The sequence below is a fragment of the Anabas testudineus genome, chromosome 10 (assembly GCF_900324465.2).
Source record: "Anabas testudineus chromosome 10, fAnaTes1.2, whole genome shotgun sequence".
Lineage (NCBI taxonomy): Eukaryota > Metazoa > Chordata > Actinopteri > Anabantiformes > Anabantidae > Anabas > Anabas testudineus.
The window spans coordinates 6632253-6654218 of NC_046619.1; the positions used below are offsets into that span (position 1 = coordinate 6632253).

Genomic DNA, 21966 nt, shown 5'->3' on the forward strand with positions numbered 1-21966 from the left:
CTGCCTGAACCAAACAAAATAAAGAGAATCATTTTCAAAACACCCAAATGAGGTTGGTTTTGTTTCATCTGGATGGCTCCACAGTGCGCTCAATCCTGTAAAGAGCTTATACAAACAGACCTACGCTACAGCACAGCAGAGAGAGAACAGAAAACAACGAAGCAGAGGAAAAGAGAGGCGAGAGGAGAACCCCCTCCTCTTTCTTTTTACATTCCACTGGTGAATATGAGCACATGATCTCACATATGCTACACCCCCCCCCACCTCCTTACACACACACACACACACACACACACACACATGCACGGATGTGGGAGCACACAAAAGCACTGTGGGGTGCATCCTGGACCTTCCCAGCGCAACTTCCCAGCCACCCCTATTCAAGCACCCTGCCCTCACCGACTTTCATATAAAACGCCGCCTACACTAGGGCCCACTCAAAGCCCCATACAGAGCCTCAAACCAGACCCCCCACTCCCCCCCTCTCCCACACCCCGTGTTCTCCACCCCCGTCCAGTCAACTCAGGCCTCTGCCCCGAGCACTGCACTGGCAGGCAGCCTCGGCTGCTGAATGAATGGACTGGAGACACAGGAACTGTGAGAGAAAGAGGCAGAGACGGCTCATATCAACAGAATGGTGTCAAATTGATTTGTTCCTCCTGAGCAGCAGCATGAACATGGCATACATATCAATTAAATTCAATTATCTTCTACGACATATACAGGGCAACCCATCTGTACCAGTGGTGCATCCAGCAGTGCAAATGCAGGTACTGCCTTCTGTTCCAGTCTGGTTTCTGCAGCCGAACACTTGATGTTTCGTTCATTCTTTCTGGCCTTTGAAGCCCCCAAGCATATGAGTGCACCATGTAAAAACAAATACACTTATTCTCAGTACACACGCGATCACAGTCACAACAGGTACTCTATTCCCCTTGCTATCAGCATGATAATTATCACGCCAGGAAAAGTGCTCCCTCACCAATTATCATTTCTCTTTTGCATTATCTGCAAAAATAACACTTACATCACATTTACAGCGGTTTCAATCAATACTCCATATGTTTATGTTTTTTGATAGTTCCTCATGAAATATTACAGTAATTCAACAACGTGACAGGGTTGCGCTTAAGTCCGTAAAGAGCACAAAGCCACGTTAGGCATAGAGCATTGTAGTTGAGCTCTTGTGGGTTGTGTAATATACATAGCAGTGGAGATTTTAAGCTCCTCTTGCCTCAGGCAGTCTATGTTTTGTATAATCATAGGCTACAAAAGCATCCTGTTCTCATTCAAGTCAATCAATATTAGATAACTGTCTGGTAGCAGGGACAGTTTCAGCCTTAAACCTCTTTGAGATCCATCAAGATAGAGCCACATGCTTACTCAGCTTCACAATGGAAACATTCAGAAACAGCAGCTTCTGAAATGGATTCGATCCTGATGTGCGGTTACGATCCAACAGGGCCGTTGACACAGTACGATCGCTTCACACACATATCATCAAAATGTCAGCATGTCCATGCTGCTCCAGAGAGAACAGCCGCAGCTCAGCTATATGGCGAACACATCTGATTCCAGTCTGAGCTGGCCCTCTCCGTCGTATGACGCGACACCTCGGGAAGGGGAGCTGGCCTTAGGTCTGCGCCGTGACCAGCCGGCAGTTCAACCCGAATGCGTGTATACAAATGCTGCTGGCTTCTGTCAGGCAGTCGCAGGGGCAGATGTTCTTAGGGAGGTCCGACTATAAACACACACACATAAACACACGCCCCGCAGTGTACACACACCGATTTCCTCACATGTCAAACACGGTAAACAAGTCGCCTCAATGCTAACCCGGGCCACACACACATAGAGAGACACACGAACAAACACAAGGATCCTGAAATTAAGCAAAACAAGGCCCATCTGGCTTCAGAATTGTTTAGCAAAGCAGGAAAGGATTTAACCCTTATTATAGAAAAACTTGCCAACGGGTAGTTGTATTGGATAAACTATAAACTCAATCCAAGTTTCATTTAAACTCCACTAGGCCAGACTTGGCAGCAGTGACTTGCTGAAAAGCAGAAAGCTCTATATTTTCCCTCCGGGCTGTCCCCATTAGAGGGACATAAATGAAGATGTCAGAGGCAAAAAAAAGACAGACAGAATATCCTGAATTCCTCCCCGCAGAGAACTGCTTTTGTACGTGTGAACACAGACACCCCTCTCTCTCTCTCTCTCTCTCACACACACACACACACACACACACACACAGACAAACACACACTAGCTACAGTTAGCTCAGTCAACAGGCTGGCATGCAGAGCAAATCTGATTCAGCGTGACTCATAACAGTTGCACATAGGCGAGTTATCACACACACACGCACACGAGCACGGCTGACACACACCTCTGGTGTTCACCAAACAAGCTCAGTATGCTTGCCCTCGATCACTGTCACATGAGGGGCTAGCAACACACCATCGGCGGCCATAATGAGATAACAAGATGACGCCCAGATGGCCTTGCCACAAGGAGGACAGAAGTGGACACTGTTACTAGATGAACAGGCTGAAGAGGACTGTTGAGCATGAGGAGTGTCAGAAGTCATTAGGGAGGAGAAAGAGCATAATCTGTTTCTTCTTATGGCCTCTGTGGTTTCCGTCAATTCCGAGCCCATCCCTCTCTAAGAGCAGGGGAGTTAAGAGAGCTTGGGTGTTTGCGGTTGTGATTGAACGTCATCCACGGTATCACTGACAGCAAGAGAAGGCCCAGACTGCCTCTCTCTGCGTCTCCACTTATTCATCCCAAAGCCCAGGGACTGAGCTCTTCCAGCTGGAGGGCTGAGAGGGTGAGAGAGGACGAGGAGAGGAGAGGAGAGAGGAGAGGAGAGGAGAGGAGAGGAGAGGAGAGGAAGAGGAGAGGAAGAGGAAGCGGAGAGGAGAGGAGAGGAAGAGGAGAGGAAGAGGAGAGGAGAGGAGAGGAGAGGAGAGGAGAGGAGAGGAGAGGGAGAGGAGGAGAGGAGGAGGGAAGAGGAGAGGAAGAGGAGAGGAAGAGGAGAGGAGAGGAGAGGGAGAGGAGGAGGAGAGGAGAGGAGAGGAGAGGAGAGGAGAGGAGAGGAGAGGAGAGGAGAGGAGAGGAGAGGAGAGGAGAGGAGAGAGAGGAGTTTGGCTTGGCTAGATGAGCGAGCTTGGTTCAGTTTTAGACGGAGTTTAGCCCTCATTCTGGGCTTGCTCTGTGACCCAAACACACAGAAGCCTCTTTCCTCCTTCCTAGTTCCTTTCCTGGCCTTGACACAACACACACACATACACACACACACACACACACACACACACACACATGCACACAAACACATGCACATACAGCCAGCTGCCTCCCATCACTGAGGAGCAGCCACAGATGGGCTCTGCATGCTCCGTAAAGATCTCTCCACAGGCCCCGTCTACAGTCGCTGCCAAACCCGCCTGGCCCGAACCCACCTTATGTGCGAGCGCGTTTGTGCGAATGTGTGGGGACGTATACGTGTGTCCATACATGCGTGAGTGGTCGAGAGTGTGTGTGTGTGTGTGTGTGTGCGCCTTAGCGCGCCAGATAGCCTGCATGTGCCAGAGTTGGTGTGTGACTGTGATGGCGGGGTGGGTTTGGACAGTCGTAGACAGAGAAATCCCCCAGGACGAAGAGCTGCAGAGCAGAGAGTCAAGAGCTGGACCCGGATGCGAGGTTGTAATCAGTGCAGAGCAGAGTGGAAGAAGAGAGAGAGAGGGAGAGAGAGAGAGAGAGAGAGAGCACCTCCCAGACGTGCAATAGCATCTCTCACACTCACCCGATTGTGTTTCACTCCCACTTGAGGGAGAGCTAGAGAAACTAGAGGAAGAAAGGCATCATAACCATTATCAAACCCACGCAGCTTGCCCAGATTGTTAACCAACGGCCATTTTCTGCTCTGTATCTCCAACCTCGTCGATAAGCCCTTAGACTGAAATTCTCAGGAAAAAAAAGAAAGAAACAGCCCTTTAATGGTGCAACTCAATCAACAAACCACGTGGACTAATAAACACACACACACACACACACACACACAGCTCCATATTCTCCATAAGTTATTTAAATAACGTTTGGCTCAGACAGAGACAGTCACGGTTAAATTTAATTTTTTAACAATTGCCCTCCTATCTCAGCATGGTTAAAATTACTCGAGGGATCCCAGTTTCAGACTAAATAATGAAGCAATGTAAAAAAAAATAAATAAAAAACTGAGGATGTGAGCAGGCTACAGTTTGTAGCTCCACTCTTTTCCTTCTCGCTGTGAATGAGGGAGGAGGAGGAGGAGGCTCGGTCGCCCAGCTCAGCAATATTTTGGCACCATCACATCTGGTAATCAAATCAGTGACTGATCAGCCACAAGACATCTCGCAAACAAACCCGACACCCATTACTAATGAAGTTTTTCTGTTGAAGGAACGCTTTGACGTTGTGGGAAATGTGTTTATTTGCTGTCATCCCATGAGCGAGGTGAGAAAATTGATAGCACGCTCGTAGTTGTTGCTGCGAGGAGTGGGCGTGAGCAAACAGCTGGCTGCGTTAGCTTAGCATAAAGCCTTGAAGCAGGGGGTAAACAGCTAGCTTGGCTCCGCTAACTGACAACTCACATTCATTTTTCCGCTTCAGGTTTTTGTGCAGATTATACAAATTGGTGATAACATGTCAGTAAGTGAGATGTGGAGGGGCTGCGTCTGTCACTTCTGAATAGGATTAAGCTAACTGTCCTTTAGCTTAGCTAAGCTAAACTCACCATGGCTACATATTAAGTATATGAAAGTGTCAAGAAAGCAAATATATATCAACTTACTGAGCGGGGTTGGTCTCCTTCAAAATATAGGAACGAAATGCGTCCAGTTTGAATTTTATAGCCACAATTTACGATCAAAGGGGCGCTGAATGGATATTTTATGAGTCTCTACGTGGCTAACAGGTGTTAATAAGACGCAGCTAAAGAAAGTGTGGAGCACTGGAGAGACACCAAAGCCTTCGTGGAAGAACAAAAGGGGAAGACACGGCGCACAGAAAGGAGATCAATCAATCTCTGCCAGAACATGTCTGCCTTTGACAGCACCGCTCTGAACCCAGAAGTAAAAGATAGCACGCAGCAAAGTTCAAAATGCTGTCATTGTTCATCTGTCAGCGCGAAAGACAATTGCGAGGGAAAGGGTGGGAAAAATACTAACACAGTATTTATCTTGCGTCCCCTTCCCTCCTGACTCACTCTTTTTTAATGTATTCCTGCTATTGTGGGGAGCGCTGGGAGATGGATGGGTAGAGGAGTCCGGTAGGTGATATGTGTCTGCTACAAGCGCAGCGCAGTCACTCACACATTCCCCCCCCCCGTCTGCAATCTCAAGCAACGGCAATAATTTAAGTTACCAACAAACAGCACAACCTTTTTTTTTTTTTTTTTTTTTTTCCGTGGTCGGTGGTTTTTCTTCTGTATTGTTCTTGAAACTGCTTCCCTGGGAAACTGGGAAAGTCAAACAGCTGACGAGATGTCACCTCATGAACCCTCTCCTCCGTTTCACACACTCACAAATAGCCACGTCGGCGATCTGACACACAATCTCCTTCTCAACCACTCGCTTTTTCTTTTTCTTTTTCCTCCTCTTACACACACACACACACACACACACACATACACAGACACAATTCTAAGATCTCTCATCAACTGCTTGTCAGGCTCGATGACAAACAGCGCTGTCTAAACAAGTCGTGAGCTGCAGCTTCTCACATGCGCTGACTGTTGCCTTTCAAGGCTGGTGACTCTTGATCATATCAAGTCAGACATGTGAGCCTTAAGATGGCTGTCGGCCTTCTCGTCGTTCACAAGTCCCAGTAAAAGCTCACAGTAAATCTAAGGGATTTCCGAACACATTCCTCTTAACTTAGTTTTTCATTTAGCCTACAGCACTGGGAACTTGAGAGAAGGTGTGTGGTGCAATAAAACATCGCTTTAACAATAATTTCCCTGTAGCAATACCTGTTCGCTGTGCATGCCCATACCTGGGCCTCACACATGCCTGTTGTGACTGGTCATGTGGTGCTATATAGGGAGCATGTATGACCTGAGGAATTATCCTGTGTTCGAACAGGGACATACAGTATGCATGCATGCATTCATGGACACGCGTGTGCGCACGCGTGCACACATTCTTGCATGTGCACGTACATGTACATACACGGATTCTTTAAAAGTCAACAGTAGCGAAACAAGAGAAGATAGGCCTCTCTGTGTGCATCTGACAGAGTGAATTACACGGTGAGCTAAAACACTAGCTTCCTGTCCCAACACAACAGCACTGGATGGCTTTCAGATGGATTTCACCGAATCTTGTACAAACAGTGAGTCAATATCGGGGTAATGGCCAATCGTTCAGGAAGAACAATTCACAAGTGATTTGCAGAGAGAATGTGTGTTTAGGGCACTTTGCACCACACTCTGTCACTCAGCCTTAACAAGGGCATGCTGCCAATAGGCTCCATTTGCAGGGTTTGACAACAGAACTTCGTGCAGAGATCTAAATATCCCTGAGCCCGTAATATGCGCAGTGACCTGATATCCCTCAGCGCAGACAGGTATTAGAATGAAAAAATAGAAATTCCACTGATGGAGCACTGGTAATTGTGTCTCTAACAATTCAAGAAGCAATGAAATCAATGACAAATTTGTGATATGAGCAAACGTACAAGACATTTTCATCCTTCAGCACTTTGCCTCTGATATTTATGCTCTGTCGCCAGCGCTTTTATTATCATAAAGCGGGTTTAATATTTCTCAGCTGTGCGAGAGGACCGCCACACTACAGATGATTGAGTGCACTAGATTTAGTGGCTCTCCTTCTCTTTCTCCAGCTGTGTCCACGTACTTCAGGACCTATACACACGACACAGTCGACCGAGAGAGAGGGCAACAAGAGAGAAGACGAAAGGGAGGGGGGGGGGGGGAAACACTGTGCAAGCATTGAGGACATGGTGCCAACCAGAGAGGCCCACCGTGCCTCAGTCCCATCTCTCCAGCTGAGGGCTTTGATTCGCCTGATTGTCTCCAATATTGAGACACACAATAAACACAACACTTGGCGGCCATTTGCAATTCTAATCGGCCCCTCTCAACTGGCCTGGACTACCCAGCTACAGCCCTCTGGGATATCACTCATCTGACTGCAAAATAATGACACAATCATTGCCATGGCTACGATTCTACTGCATCCCATGAGCACCAGCACTGGGAGGATATTAATACACAGGAGTGCGCGCTAGACTAAATGAATTACCAGGAGATTAGCTACATACCAGGTTAATGAATGTGCCACGCAGGCAACACCTCCCGTCTAGCTTTTGAGGAGCATTCACAGCCCCCCTCTCCCACAAACTACTATGAGCGGATAGGCGAGCTAGCGGGTCCACACCTGCCTCCACAAGGCATGCTGCAACAAGATTTCAATAAACCATCTTCTCTAAACATGAGATCTGTCTATGTAAACTTGGGTTGATTTTTTTCCCCGATAAAGACGCATGTTGCAAACTTCAGCACTATCTGATTCCGACATGCTGTAATAAACCGGCGTGCAGGCTGATATGATCGTTATCCGCCATAAAACGTCTGTGTTTATGTGGAAGTAAGTTAAACAGTTTGTTTTCCGCATGTTAAGAATCGTAAATCACTGCAATTTAAGAAGTTTCAGGGAATCTAAGAGATAAGAGATTTTTTCATCTTTAACAAACTGTCCCAAAAAATTATACATCTGTGAATTATAAAAGCCCATCTGTTGGCTTTTCCTGTGCTGTTTTCATTTACTTGACAACATCATGGTAATAGATGCTTACAGATAAATGAAAGCAAAGTGACATGCAATCATCCACGTTTTAGTAGCCTTGATGTATTTGCTTTAACAGTCACCCGGAAGATGAGAAACTCACATTTATTTCAGAAAATAACAGGCACATCTTATGAAACTGGCTATTTGACTTGCAAATCAATCAGATGATTCATAACGGCTACTGTGCTTGTCTGCCCTCGTTTTCGAGTGAGCACGAGAGCATGCCTGCATGTGTACCACCAAGTGTGTGCGTGTGTGTGTGTGTGAGAGTGTGTGTGTCGATGCTTGCACAGGCATGTGAATGACAGCCCGTCAGTGAAAGAGATGTCATTATCTGGCTGATGCCTGTGTGAGCTGGAGCTGGGGGTAGGGTCACATCACTAGTAGTGAGCGGACACGCTGCGGACAGGAAACATTACTTTCTGATTTCCCTCTAGAGGGGAAACACTCGTCGCAATCTCTAATGCCGCTGTTCAACTTCATTTAAAGGTCACTCCGATATGTGCAACAGAAAAGTGTGTGTGTGCAGCACACTCACGACAATAGCACGAGAGATGCTTATCTTTTTTTTTTTTTTTTAACATAGGAGCCTTTTTTTTTTTGGAGGGGATTTTTTTTTTTTTTTTTACTTTGTTCACAAAGCCTTGAACAGACTTCTGGTAAATCTCTCACCTCCCTGTCCTTAGCCTTTGACTTTTTCTGTGTAACAACAATACAAGGGTTTTAGTTCAGTGTCCTGCAGTCGATCTGTTAGGGAGCTGATAAGAGAAACTGATGGATAGGTTTAATCAGCCAAGCCCAGGGATCAAGACCAGAGGACAGATCAATCAAATGCTGTGTGGTTTATATAAGAAACAGCTTTTATCAGTGTCGCCGGGGTCTGTGCTTGCTCTTTTTTTTTTGTACTAAGGGACGAAATCAACATCAGCACAGTAAACTAAATATAAAAACAGACAAAGCATCTTAGGTAACTGTGAAACCATTAGTAAAGGCACTGATGCAACTAAAAATAATAAAGTGCAGAGAGAAAAGCACAGCAGAAAGAGAAATCTGATCTGTGATCACTATACTGAATCTGTTATTCCCCCTATGGCAACTGTACAACAAAGCATAAAGCTAAGTGTTCCTTGTCTCCAATGCGCTAAATACCTCCTGACATAAACTCAAATAAAAGTCCAAGTAAATCCCTTCTGAAACATAAACCATGAACTGAAACTAAATCAGCACTGAAATCAAAAAGAAAAAAGTGAACACTACACTTCCTGCACCGAACAATAGATCTCCACATATGAAAGCGCCGTTATAACTAGGACACAGAGCTTTTAATACACAGCTGCGTTCAGTTTTAAAAGCAGCTTCTTATCACCGAATTTGACTGACAAGTCTATTCTCTGCTTACAATCTCAGCTCGTGATTGTAAAAGACAGCTACACATGTCCCATCCAATCCAAGACAAATTAGTTGCTCTTTTTTCCCTCCCTTAGATGAGAGATCTTATCCAGGCAGACATGCTTAAGTTGTCAGTGGGTTTCTAAAACCCATATTGAACAGCATATTGACTGATGCAATCGCAGAGACACACATCATTAGGCTCATTAACAGTGAATGTAAAAAGGGGAGGACGGCCTAACTGGTGTAGCGGGAGTGTGTGTCTCCTCCGATAACACTCGCCTTTAACAAGCAAGCGCGCCGGCAAGATGCAGGCTGTCGGTATTAAAATGAAATGTGTGTGTGTGTGTGATGTGTGTGCTAATAAATAGCTTGTTTGACATGATGCTATTCTCATTCACACAGTTTGCTCTGTGATAACCGGGTGGATTGCGGCCTCGTAAAGATGTTCCATGTGTTGTTTTAGGAAGCCATTACAAACTGGGCCGTCTCCATTACAAGGGCTATCTGATCATTATTACCGCCATCTGTAACGCACACTCAAACCTTAATCTGCACAAGCCAACCACAGCTGACTCCTCAGCTCGTGCGCACACACAAACACACACACACACACACACACACACATCCGAGCTAACTTCCACTGTGATACAAGATGCGTGTATGTGTACATTCAAACGTGACACAGCAGCTGTTCCCTCGTCACATTGCGGCTTACGGGTCGACACGTTTTAGTCCAGCCTACTTTAGCAACGCAGAGCGGAGCCCCACAATGCTGCCGAAGCCGCCGACTTGCTAGACTCGACACCCGTGCAACGCAATCGCAATCTCCCAGCCAGAACTGCCCACATCCTTCAAAGGCTCATCACAGGACGCACATCTAATGCAGGGAGAAGGCCGGTTAAAGCCTCAGCCAGGCACATTGCTTTGAAGCAACTGCTCCAGCCCCTCAAAAAAAAAAAAAAAAAGAGCCAAATCATTTCCCTTCGCTCTACCATTCCATTGTGTGAGAGGTGCACTAGGCAGCTCTATTTGGTAGCTGCACGTGGGGTGCCTTCAAGGATCACGCCACTCCATTCCATCCCAGGGCAACTACAGGAAATGAGACTCTCCGAGATGCACATGGGTCTTCTCAACAATAAATATATTCATGCATTCATATATCTTTCAAATGAGAATTTGACTCAGCCCGCATCATGCACATGCAAGGTTTTCAGCTCGACATGCATGAGGTGCTACAATCAGGTGTGTATAAATAAATCAGAAAATGCAGTAAACACAGCTACTAAAAGCAGCAACACAGACCCGGGACGGGCGCGGGAAGGACTCGCAGAGGTTTGTCTGCAAAGAAAAGCTTTCATCTTGGAGACAGGAGAGGAAAAGAGAGGAGTGATGTGGTGGAGGTGCAGGCTGTCATGTTTCACAGTGGGGAGACTGGAGAGACAGATGATGAGAATAGCTAAAAGTAGTCAAAGTTTCAGTGCAGGGGGAAAATGGAAGATGAGACAGCAGAAGACGGAACAGCGGCGCACATTAAGATTAGCGAGTTAAAAATCGTACTGAAATATAATATTACAGAGCCTTAAGAGGAGAAACTGCCACGGTTGCTCATTAAATCGAATCAACGCGGCGCCTTCAGTCTTATTCTCTCCATAGTTCATAAAGCGAGAAGAGAGGTTTCGGATATTGTGTTTGCTTTAGCAGACCTTCACTTCTATTTTCAATATCGGAGAGATGAGAGGCTTCCATGGCCAAGCACATCATGGGGGAGAATAAACACACATCTAATGGGAAACATGTGTGTGGGAGATGAAACGGCCTCCCTCATATGAATAGGATGAAATATAGACCTGCGTCCTGCCGCGCTCCAATCACAAGCCGTAGGAACTCGGCGTGGAGGGGAAACGGCAGACCCCCCGACGGGCTCTCTCACTCAACACACACACAAGCTGCCAATATGGCCGTCCTGGAGCAGATTCATGTGGAGGCCAGAGTCTGACAGTGACATCTCCATTCACTCTTGAATTCTTTTTCTCTTCCCAACATGCATGGACACACATGCACACACATACACAGAGCCAGAGGCCATGGGAGGAGCAGTGCTGGGGCATAAAAAAAGCCTTTCTCCCTGCCGCGGGTCTCTGTGGGGTTTAGCATGGTATTATGGGAAGATTAGAGTTTAGAGTGCCCGACTATCTGATGTCATTGTTGGTTTTACGTTGTCTGGATGGCTTGTGGAACTCGGACCTGATGGCAAGCACTTTTCTCTCCAAACAAAATGCTCAGGGTTGCAGTTGTGATTGATTGCAGGTTCCTATTGTATCTGTCTGGTATGGCAGTATTGGAAGAAGAATTAGTCAGACAAAAACGCATGGAAACCGCTCACATCTGACTCCATCAATCAAGTCAGCAATCAAAATAATTCAATTAAGAGACTTAAATCCCGCTGGCTTACGAGTTCCTGCTCCAATAGCCCAGAGACAAACTCAATTTACTGACAATCCATACATGATAGCATTAACTCCACTTTAAGGCTCAAATCATTTTCCATTACTTACATTTTCTAAATATCAAGGGAAATGCAAAGGAAATGGCAGAATTATACTGTTTACTTGGGGAAAGGACAATTTAGAAAAATCTTAATAGCCCAAACAAGAGCAACTTTAAATATATAATGAAATTGCAGAATAGACAGACTGTCCAGACAACTAAACTAATTTGCAATTTGTTTAGAAGGAGACTTATTTGCAAAACACAAAAAAACTTTAGAAATGTTCTCCTTTATAGCTCTGATAAATGGCCGTACATCAGAAATGCAGGATTGTGGAGAGACCGGGAGAGGGAGGTTGCTGAATATGTGTGTAATTGTCTTTTTCCCCCCGTTTCCGAGGTGTGAAAGGGAATGCAGGGTTGCACTGGGGTGTCCCAGGGAGAGGCGATTGAAGCGTCAGTCACAGCTGCCACACAGAGCCCAGGCGCACAGCAAATCCCAGGCCCGGCCCTCGCGGGTGTAGGAGCTGGGGCCGGGCCTGGGAGCAGCAGGAGTCCCACAGACCTTTTCTTCCAACTTCTCTCACCAGCACAAGGGGGACTGGGATCATGCTGGGAGTTTGCTTAGAAAAGGCTGAGCCAAGATTTGGCAGAATGGGTTAACAGAGGCATGCATACACACTCACTCACACACAAAATCAAATGCTTTTAAGGCTGTCTGTGTTGCCTGTGGGCATGGTGGGAAAAAAAAAGATGAATGTGGGGGGGGGAGAAGAAAATCAAAAGTAAATCAAACTTCCAGGTAACATCTGAAAATTTGGGACGCGTACACAGACAGACACACACACACACACAGAAAGAACTGCTCAAACTAGATTACTGGAGAAATGAGTGGTTTTTGCCCGATGCCTGGGGAGCCTAATAGTGGTAAAGTCCTGAGGATTATACACTGTGCCATTTCCATGGTTCCCCTAATAGTCTCCATGTCCTGCCTCTGTATGCCATAGATGGATTATGATGCTTTATAATTAACGTGGGGGGAGGGGGGTTGTTACAGACCGCCCATCTGCCACGCTGACACACTTACGGGGGTATCCCTTGGGAAAAGGGAGCTACTACCACACTATTCCATTACTTTATCATTCGATCATTCTATTATCCTACTACTCCATTCAATTACACTGTCACTCCATTAGTGTACTCATAACAGTGAACAAAGAGCTCCATGATGATCATTAATGATATGTTCAGAGCTGGTTAGGTATGATCATGCTTCATCCATTCAGCCTGTACTTGTAATACATTATGTATTACAAAAGTTAAACTCACATTAGTTTTCACTTATAAAGTTATATTCCGACAAAAATGTAATTTAAAATAATATTTTAGTGTTGGAAACATGGGATTCTGGAACAAATGAAGTAGTAGTATTTTATAAGTAAAAATAAAAGACCATTAAAGTTCTTTACTCTTATCTCGAGATCTTCCTGCCAACTTTTTTTAATGCTTTCAACCACGTGTAATTTCTCTTCTCTTTTTTGTCATTTATATTAGTTATACTTTTTATAGTTAGTTCCAGAGAATAATGGTCAGTGAAGCCAGTAACCTTCGAGTTCAAACTGCTGTTGTCTAATCTACTTAAATGTATTGATGTCTTTAAAAACTATGTTTTTTTTTATTTATTTATTTTATTACTTTTGCTTTTGCAGTTTTGTAAATGTAAAAGAAGTTAGATTTTACGTAAAACGTGTAGGAGAAACTTTTTTTTGGTTTTGTATTTGTTTGTTTCATTTTGTGATTCTGTAGATTTCTGTAAAAGCTCCAGAAAAACTAGTAAAAGTTTGACTAAAGATAACAAGTGGACCTTAACACATTTAGTCAAATATGCATTTTGTAATTTTTCTAGCTGCTGTTGAAAGCAGAACAAAAACTTAGTAAAATAATAAAGTTATAAGTAAATAATAAGTAAATCTAGTAAGTGCACCTCGAGTTAACATTCTTGTTCGTTTTTAATCATAATTTATAAAGGAATTTCTATTTTTCAACAACACCCTCACATTTTTATTTGCACTCCTGGTTTTACCCCAGCCATTTTTCCCCGTGTTTTGCTGGGATCCATCATCCCCTTCCCCAGAGCTCTGGCACACTAAATTCAAACCTCCCCACAAAAGTCTTTGGAGTGCCACAAACTGGGGGAAAACAGATCCCTCGCTGCCTGTATGCCAGTGACAACTCATGACGTCCTAAAGCACTTGCAGTGCAGCTGGTTGTTAAGGTTGCCTGCCCACTGTTCGGGACTGGCGACTGATGAGGTCTGCCTCCACAGCACAGAGGGGTTCTCTGAGAAAGAGTTAAGTCTATGAGGTCAGTCCGGAGGAGGAGGTTACGAGTTCCCGAGTCGGAGCCGCAGGGCTAATGGTTTTAGAGATGGCTGTCACACAGATCCGTTCCACTGTCCAACACCGCCGCTGATCTCCACCAATCCAAGTCCACTTGCTTTCCAATCGCTCAACTTCTCTTTCCCTGTCCCCCTTTCTTCTTTTCTCCCTCTCTTTCCCCTTCCACTGACACATGGAAGTAATCTGGGAGCTCAACGCTGCACTGAAAGGATGTGCGGTTGAGCCCAGGGCTGCGTTTCAACGCTCTACATTAGCTTCCTTTCCTCTCCTGTTTAATCCCCTTATTTTCAACTGCTCTTATGTAAAAGAACCACGATGGCAAACAAAAGGCAGACTTTGCCCATTCAACTTTTTTTCTCCACTTCCTGTAACTCTGCATCCCTACATTTTCTCTGGATTCAGCTGGAGCACAGGCGAGGCGGCGTGTAGAAATCTTTAAGGGAAGCTTTCCAGCACCAGAGCCTGTGTCTCTGCTTGGCAGAGCTGCAGCTGATGGGAACTTCCTGGTTGCTGCCAGCCAGGCCTCTGCCTAATGAAGCCGGGTCGCAAACTGCCTGTAAGGCAGCCACTGTTCAGCCACTCCACACTCGTCCACCGCTCGGCCCTCAGCACTTTCACAGGGGCACACTGGCACGCTCCTAACACTTCCTTAATACTCCACTGTGGCTGGACAAAGAACAATAGCACACCGACGTGCACTCTCAAGCACTCATTCACTTTCCATAGGCTGCTCCTTGTGCTTTTCATAAGGTCTTCGAATTATGGCATGAACAGAGAAATAAACAAACCTCATGTTGATCTGAAAAGTATTTTACTAAATAAATGGAATGAAATTACTCTTATTGAATTATTTTAATAAGATTAAATATCCAATGGTGTTTGTTTTGGACCACAGGTATTACATGAATGTAGTTTTAATACCAAAATAAACACAAGTTTCAAAAGGTTTTGCACACCTCCAGATCAAGATATGCTCAGCCTGTTCTAGGAACAATATTTTCATTATTGATCTGTTCATAGATTACTTTTTTTGGCAAACTGGTTTATCATTTAAAAAAAAAAGGCTGAACAATTACCATCACTGTTTCTAGGAGCCATAAACTGTGAAATTGTTTTATCTAACAAACACTGCATAACACAAGCATAGTAATTCAAAAGAATGTCTCACATCTAAGACGCTTTCTGACATTTACCTTCAATAAATTACACGAAATTGTGAGTGTGGGTAATGTGCAGATAGAAGAAATAACAAACTATAATTTTATTATATGTGTGTTTTTTATGTAACTTGAACACATCTTGATCCGTCAGGTTTTTAGTTGCCTGGATAAAAAGTGAAAAAAAAAAAACTCCTGTGTAGTTACTTTAACATATTAAAGTTATATACTAACACTGTGACAATAACACTGTGATAGAAGATTTGGATCAATTATCAAAGTTAATGTTTACAGTTTTGAAGCAGCTAACTGGTTAACAGACTGAACTCTGTTCAGCGGAGTTCAGTTGTTGTCCTAGTTGTGAATCAGTCCCTATAATACGCCTTGGAAGAACACCAAATGTAAACTCTGGGTTATGAGGACCGGTTAGGGAACCATGCAGTGGTGCAGTACCCCACGAATATGAAAGATGAAAAATGCAAAAACCAAAAAACAAAAACAAACATGTTGCTGCTTCTCCCAGGCTGGTCAGTGCAACTCGATTTGATGTGTGCCACCGCCTGAATATAAAGAAATGCAGGCACCAATAAGACATAAAGCAGACTGATCAGTTTTCAGTGATGTGGCAGCCAAACCACCAGCGGATAAAGCGAGTCCATCTGGAGCGAAACCATGATGGAAAAACAGCACTCTTCCCCTGAAAATATCCTAAAGCGCTGAGACCAGGTGCCTCACGTAGATAACCAAATGAAGAATCTGTCTGTTACACACCGCTGAAACAACAGTCGTGTCCGCACAGAAGTGCACATACATGAAAGCGGGCGCAGCTGTCCTCATAGCGAGACACAGGGTGTCCTTTACAGCACCGGGAGCCAGTTGCTTTCCAGAAGTATTTCTTATTGGTTGGCCCTCTCTCTTTCTCTCTGAGTGGGGCTCAGGCTCTAAAGTCCTCTCTGTGTGTAATGATATCCCTATCAGAGGGAAACACGATCAGAGTCTGAAGGGGGGAGGAAGGGGGGACTCGAAGAGGCAAGGAGAGAGAAGGTGTATATCTCAAGGGGTAAAGGGGGCAAAGCAGCAGGGCGCAGAGCAGGGAAGAAACAAAAACAGGCCTCTGACCCTCTCAGCAGTGACCCGCGCTGCAGCGAGCTGCAGAAGGGGGGGGAGCGTTCACGGGACTCCTTGCAGGCAACCAAATCCTGTTTCTGGTCTAGTCCTGTAGTTTCACCCGGCTCTTGTTTAACAGGTAGCGGCAGTTTCAAGTTTTGCAACTGCAGTTTGTTTTTTTAAACTCCTACTGAAAGCCTCATTATTTTTTAATGTCAGGCACGGTAGAGAGCCAAAAGGTTTCTCGGTGTTTCAAGAACAAACATTTGCTTTGATAACAGCGGCTTCTAAAAACAAAGCTAATTCAGATGTTTATTTATTTTTTCCTTTCCCATAAATTATTTTATCAGAAAAAGCTAATTATGAAAATAAAACCTGAACTCTAATTAGGCCCACTGTGCACCTCTTGTGCTAAGAGCGGACAATTACAATTGTGTTTTTAAAATATATTCAACTATAAACTGATCACCTCCAAGTACATATTTATTACAAATAAACATTATATTTCAGTAACATATTTCTCTAACATTTAACACATATCACAGCTGTATTGAAACCCAGCGTAATCACCAAAGTCACTGAACCTTTAAACCATGTGAGCAAGTTATAAACCAAATCAGTCAACTGTTAAACTGTGAGTCAGGCAACTGAGGTCAACAAAAAGCAAAATAAGATGAGTAATAAAGAACCAGAGCAACAGAGGCTTGACTTTCATCAACACAACAACGCCTCTCACTGTTTCTGCTATTTTGTGGGATTCTAAAACCGACAGAGGCCAAGAAAAATGTCCGCAAACTGTTTCCAAGCCCCCGCCGAAATGTGAGGAGTTCGAAATCAGTGCAGCAGAGCGCCGGGCCGGCCTGTGGCTGTTTTGTCGCTGTGCGTTTGCAGAGGTGTGCCAGTCTGTTTTCCCATCATCTTGTTTGTCTCCCGAGCTGCTGCAAGCAGGCAGTGGTAGCTACAGGTCATGAGGTAAATATTGGCTCAGGAGGGTTAGAGGACGTGCAGGAACCACTCATAGCAACCTTGTCAGATTATCATTATATTGGCATCACTGCAGCATTCCTGAGCACACTTTGTGTGTGTGTGTGTGTGTGTGTAGTGTGTCTGCAATGCTGTGTTAGCTTCGGCCAAACCGACGGGACGTGATCAGTCATAACAAAGTGACATTTTCTGGCGTAATCCCACTCAGCTAAGTGAGAACTAATCCGATTTGCTCTGATCAAATGTTAGACAGTCCTTTACCAGCCGGAGACGTTGACACATCCAGCCTTCTTCTACGTGGCTACTCCTTCACCCAAACCTCCCCCCTCTTACGCTCACCACCTTCGGTCATTTCACTCACCCAGCCTCAAATTAAATATCAAACAGGACTGACATATCCTGCAGCAGAGCTAAAACACGAGTACGTTTCTTCTTCTTCTTCTTCTTCTTCTTCTGCTTCTTCACAGACGGAGCTATAGTTATGATGTATGTTGCCTGTTCAAGCACGCTGGGAGGAAATCAATTAGGCAAACCCCAGCTATTGATAATGCAGGCACAGGAGTGAAAGCATCCTCACTTGGAAATCTATAACAGCAGGAACACCCGGAGGGACCCGCACATAAGCCTGTACACACACATAAAGAAAAAACACACACAGCATAGTGGCCCAAACCTGCTGGTTTCCTATACTTTGTCTCATAACTCATGGCCTGTAGGGAGCCGCTTGTATTGTTATATTTTGTGTGTATGGGGTACAGTGTGCAAGCAGAGGGCCAGATTAATTTATTAGCTGAGGCAGCAGTGCTCCCCAAAGTGGGAACAGGAAGTAAGACGTCGTAAATCTAGATAAGTCACCAGATAGTGTACTGTACATTTCTATAGGCCTCTCTCTCTCTCGGTTATCACTATGTCACCATATAGGCTAGGCCAAGACAGGGAGATGGAGTTTAAAACAACAAACAGTGAAGACAGATGCTGATTGCTCTACAAGTATTCCTTTTTTTATTGCCTATCAGACACCACTGCTGACTGATACATTTCAGAAGAAAAACAGGTTTGTCTTTTGTTATTGCAAAGCCTGCACACAGCAAGATAATTGTCTATTGTTTTCTAAGCGCAGAGCAGCAGGATAATTAGGTTGAGGGAACACTTTGCAGAGTGCATTATTGTTCCACTGTGAACTTTATGAAATATTCAGCCGGCATGGGGATTTTACAAGGAGCCGAGCGGAGAAACAGATGGAGAAATGATCTTCCAATCCCTGAAATCAGTGTGGTAACCTTCTGAGGCATTCCCTCCAGGTGACATCATCAATCAATAAACGTCTCCCCTACTTTTTTTTGTCATTCGTCTACCCGTGGCAGACACAAGGTGTGGGTTTTGGCGCATGGGTAATGTATGTGTGCACATCTCCAAGTGTGATGACGCTCATTGTTCCGCTGCCTCTGCAACCATCGTCAAATAAAAGCTGATGGGCCGTAGTCCTACCATTAGGACCGGGCCACACACACACACGTATCTACACACACTCCAATGAACATGGCAGCAATATTCATACTTGCTGACTGCACAACGAGCTCCTATGACATCTGACATTTTGGGGGATAAATCACGGATTCACTTGAACGAGTAAGTTCTAGTCTTAAGCTGGTCGAGCTACTCTCCATTTCCCCTCGGTGCTGTGAGCTCAAATGAAGGTCAGCTCCAACCACACAGAAATACAGCAGAGGTTTTTTTTTCCTCTTTTAGTTTATTTTCCGCTTGTATATGCTTTCCAACGTTGTGCAAATGTAGGAGTTAAGTTTAAGTGGGTGATAATTGTTACCAGAGTGCATTTTATTATCAGCAGTCTGGGCTCACTCTGCTTGTTTTGATGGGAGTAATATACATTTTTAGAAAAATGCCTGTTATCAGCTGCTTGCTTTTGGATTTGATGTTGTGAAAATTAGGCTGAATCCAAGCCAGAGCAATTAAGAAAAATTGTATTCATTTCAAGCTTTTGCTCCTCTGGTACCTGAAACCACCTTATCACACATTTTTGTAGGTACAATGAATATCAGATTTGGAGAGTTGGGACGCAGTGTGGCCTGGACCTCCTCTCAAGAGCCAGACAGAGCCCACAGTCTGGGTTCCTGCGATGGACTGAGACGAGACTTGGTACACTTTGACATAGTTGGCATGCGTTTTCTTTCTCATTCTCAGCTCGGCTAATTACATGATTGCAAGAAATTGTTGGAAGGAGGTGGACAAAGTCTCACAACTCTCAGGTAGCTGTGACTGAAGTGTCCATGTAGACTTTGCCCTCAGTCGCATTGTAAAAACGTGTGCGTAATTCATAATTATTATTATCATAAATTGCTATAATGAACCATTTATCATGGTGATTTAAATGAGGCCTACAGTGTATGAATCAGCAGCCGACCCACTGTGTTTCTTTGGTGTTGGGAAATTCCCCATAGATAAATAAATCACCACAAACCTCTGTGGCCCGGGCATGACAATTAAAACTAAATAAACTGTTTTCTTTTTAGGTAAGTGCTACATTTAACAGAACATTTAAGCCAGCTTGCACACAATGGTAACTTTTCCAGTAATGTTAGTCCTCCATTACGCACACGCCCAGCGAGTTTGGCATGCTTGTACAAACGAAATACGAGACTTACTTGGGATTCTGCGAGCTCCAAATTATAGTCTCCAGTGATTTTGCTGAAGGTAAGGCCGACCTGCACATTAAAATAAAGATCCAGAGGTAATACTTCCAACAACTGAGTCCCGCCATTCTGCTAAATGTACAGACAGTGAGCCGATAACTCAGTGAGCGTCGGACGGTGCGCCTGGCAGCCTTTATGTGTGGTTCGCCCGGTGGGAAGGTGAACTACGATCAGTCGGGAGCATGTGAGGTCGATATCAGATACATGTCCTTCTGTCCGACTTCTTAAAATGTGCTCCAGGTACCCGTGTCCTTGACTGAACTGTCCGCAGGACGTGCAAAGAAGCTCCCGGTTCTTGACAGGGTCTGGAAGACAACAGCAGTGTCCTGGTTGACCTGTGGCTGAGATAAAAAGACGAGCCTTCACGACCTTTTTTCCCTACTCTGTAGAGTCTACTCAGCAGTACGTGCTGCCGTGTGATGACAGCTCCAAGCAGTCGCAGTTCTTCTGGAGACACAATCTGGCGATGCGGCCGTCGATGAGGCGCTGCGCCGCGTCTTTGTCAGAGCTCCCCTGATGGTGTGTGTGTACCTGTCGCTGGATATAGCCTACAGATGACCACATTCATCCATCAGTCACAACTCCGCAGCACGCTGGGAATCCCGAGGTCCGCTTCATTCCAGTGTTGTCTTTCACTGCTCCTCCTCCTGCTATTGTTTCTCGCGGAGGAATTGAGTTTCTATTGTAAATATCCCTCCGGGCTCTCAGCGCCGTTCCGCGTGCGCGTTGCGCTCCGGGATAGCCTCCAGTCCGACCCGAGCACGCTGCGTAGCCAGCGCGTAAATACACAGCACGTCTCCCACTTGTTTGTCGCGACTCGGAGATGACAAAGTGCCGAGGGGCAGGTTAGACCTGCTCATCAGCCCGCTCCGTGGCTCTGATGCGGCTCTCCAACATTTCCACGCCGGTGTATTTTTTGTTTTTTTTCCCCCCCCAGTCTGAAAAACTCTCTGCGCTCCTGTGTGTGCAGCAGCCCGAGCTCAACTGTAACCGGAGCCGAAGCCGAGCGCAGGGGGAACAGCCCACAAGACGAGCGGCGGCCAATCACGGCGCTCTGTCCGAACTTGGTAGCAGGAAGCGAAGGCAATTATGGGGACGTGGAGGGGTGGATGGTGGATAGAGGGAGGAGGTAAGGAGCGGGAGGGGGGGGCGTCTTTTTATTTGGTTGACCCCGCATCTCCACCCCGCACCACCTCGACCCGAGCCATCACTAGAAATTGAAATGGACTTTGGAGTTATTCGTCATAGTGAAAGCTCTGGTTAAGGGAAGGGAGCGTGCGTAAAAGTGCTCACAGGGGCAAAACTTTGAGTCCTGAGTGGTCAGTGAGGATGCCTCGACATTCCTGTCATAGAGGCCTGTAGAAACGTGTAGCATAAAGGAATTTGTCATATTATCCTCAGATATAATTTCAATGTACAACATTTTAAAATGTTTCCTATTATCTAACGTTCTTTACAGTTTTAAACAACATTGTGTTATTTTTGTCTTTTCTCCTTTCTTCTTTGAAGGGAATGATGATTAATGGTCTCTTTGGATCTCTTTCTGGTTGTCCCCCTCTGGGATAATGAACTGCATGAGAACTTAGTCTCCAGTGTCAGTAGACAATAGACGGTCGGTAGTCTATACTCATCGGGCCATTCATTCATTGAGGGAGAAATGCTTGACACATAATTGATCATGTCCATGTCTGTGCCCCCTTTGTGTTAGTGTGTGTGTGTGTGTGTGTGTGTGTGTGAGGGAGAGATTCCCTCAATTTTCCTGAATTTATTCAACCAATGGCGCCCCCTAATGGCTGTGATGAAATCGATTCAGAGAATAAAGCAGGGGGAATTCAGGATAATTGGAAGGGAAAGATAAGAGGCATTTAAAGGCACG

The 21966-nt window shown here is 45.2% G+C and overlaps 1 protein-coding gene across 1 annotated transcript in view; it reads right to left on the bottom strand.

Moving 5' to 3' along the window:
- efnb1 (ephrin-B1) overlaps window positions 1–21087 on the bottom strand; it is a 59369-nt gene extending 38282 nt beyond the window's left edge. Inside the window, exon 1 of the mRNA XM_026357274.1 lies at window positions 20043–21087. Coding sequence (XP_026213059.1) covers window positions 20043–20158 — 116 coding nt within the window. The 5' untranslated portion in view covers window positions 20159–21087. The remainder of the gene's footprint in view (window positions 1–20042) is intronic.
- Window positions 21088–21966: the final 879 nt, after the last annotated feature.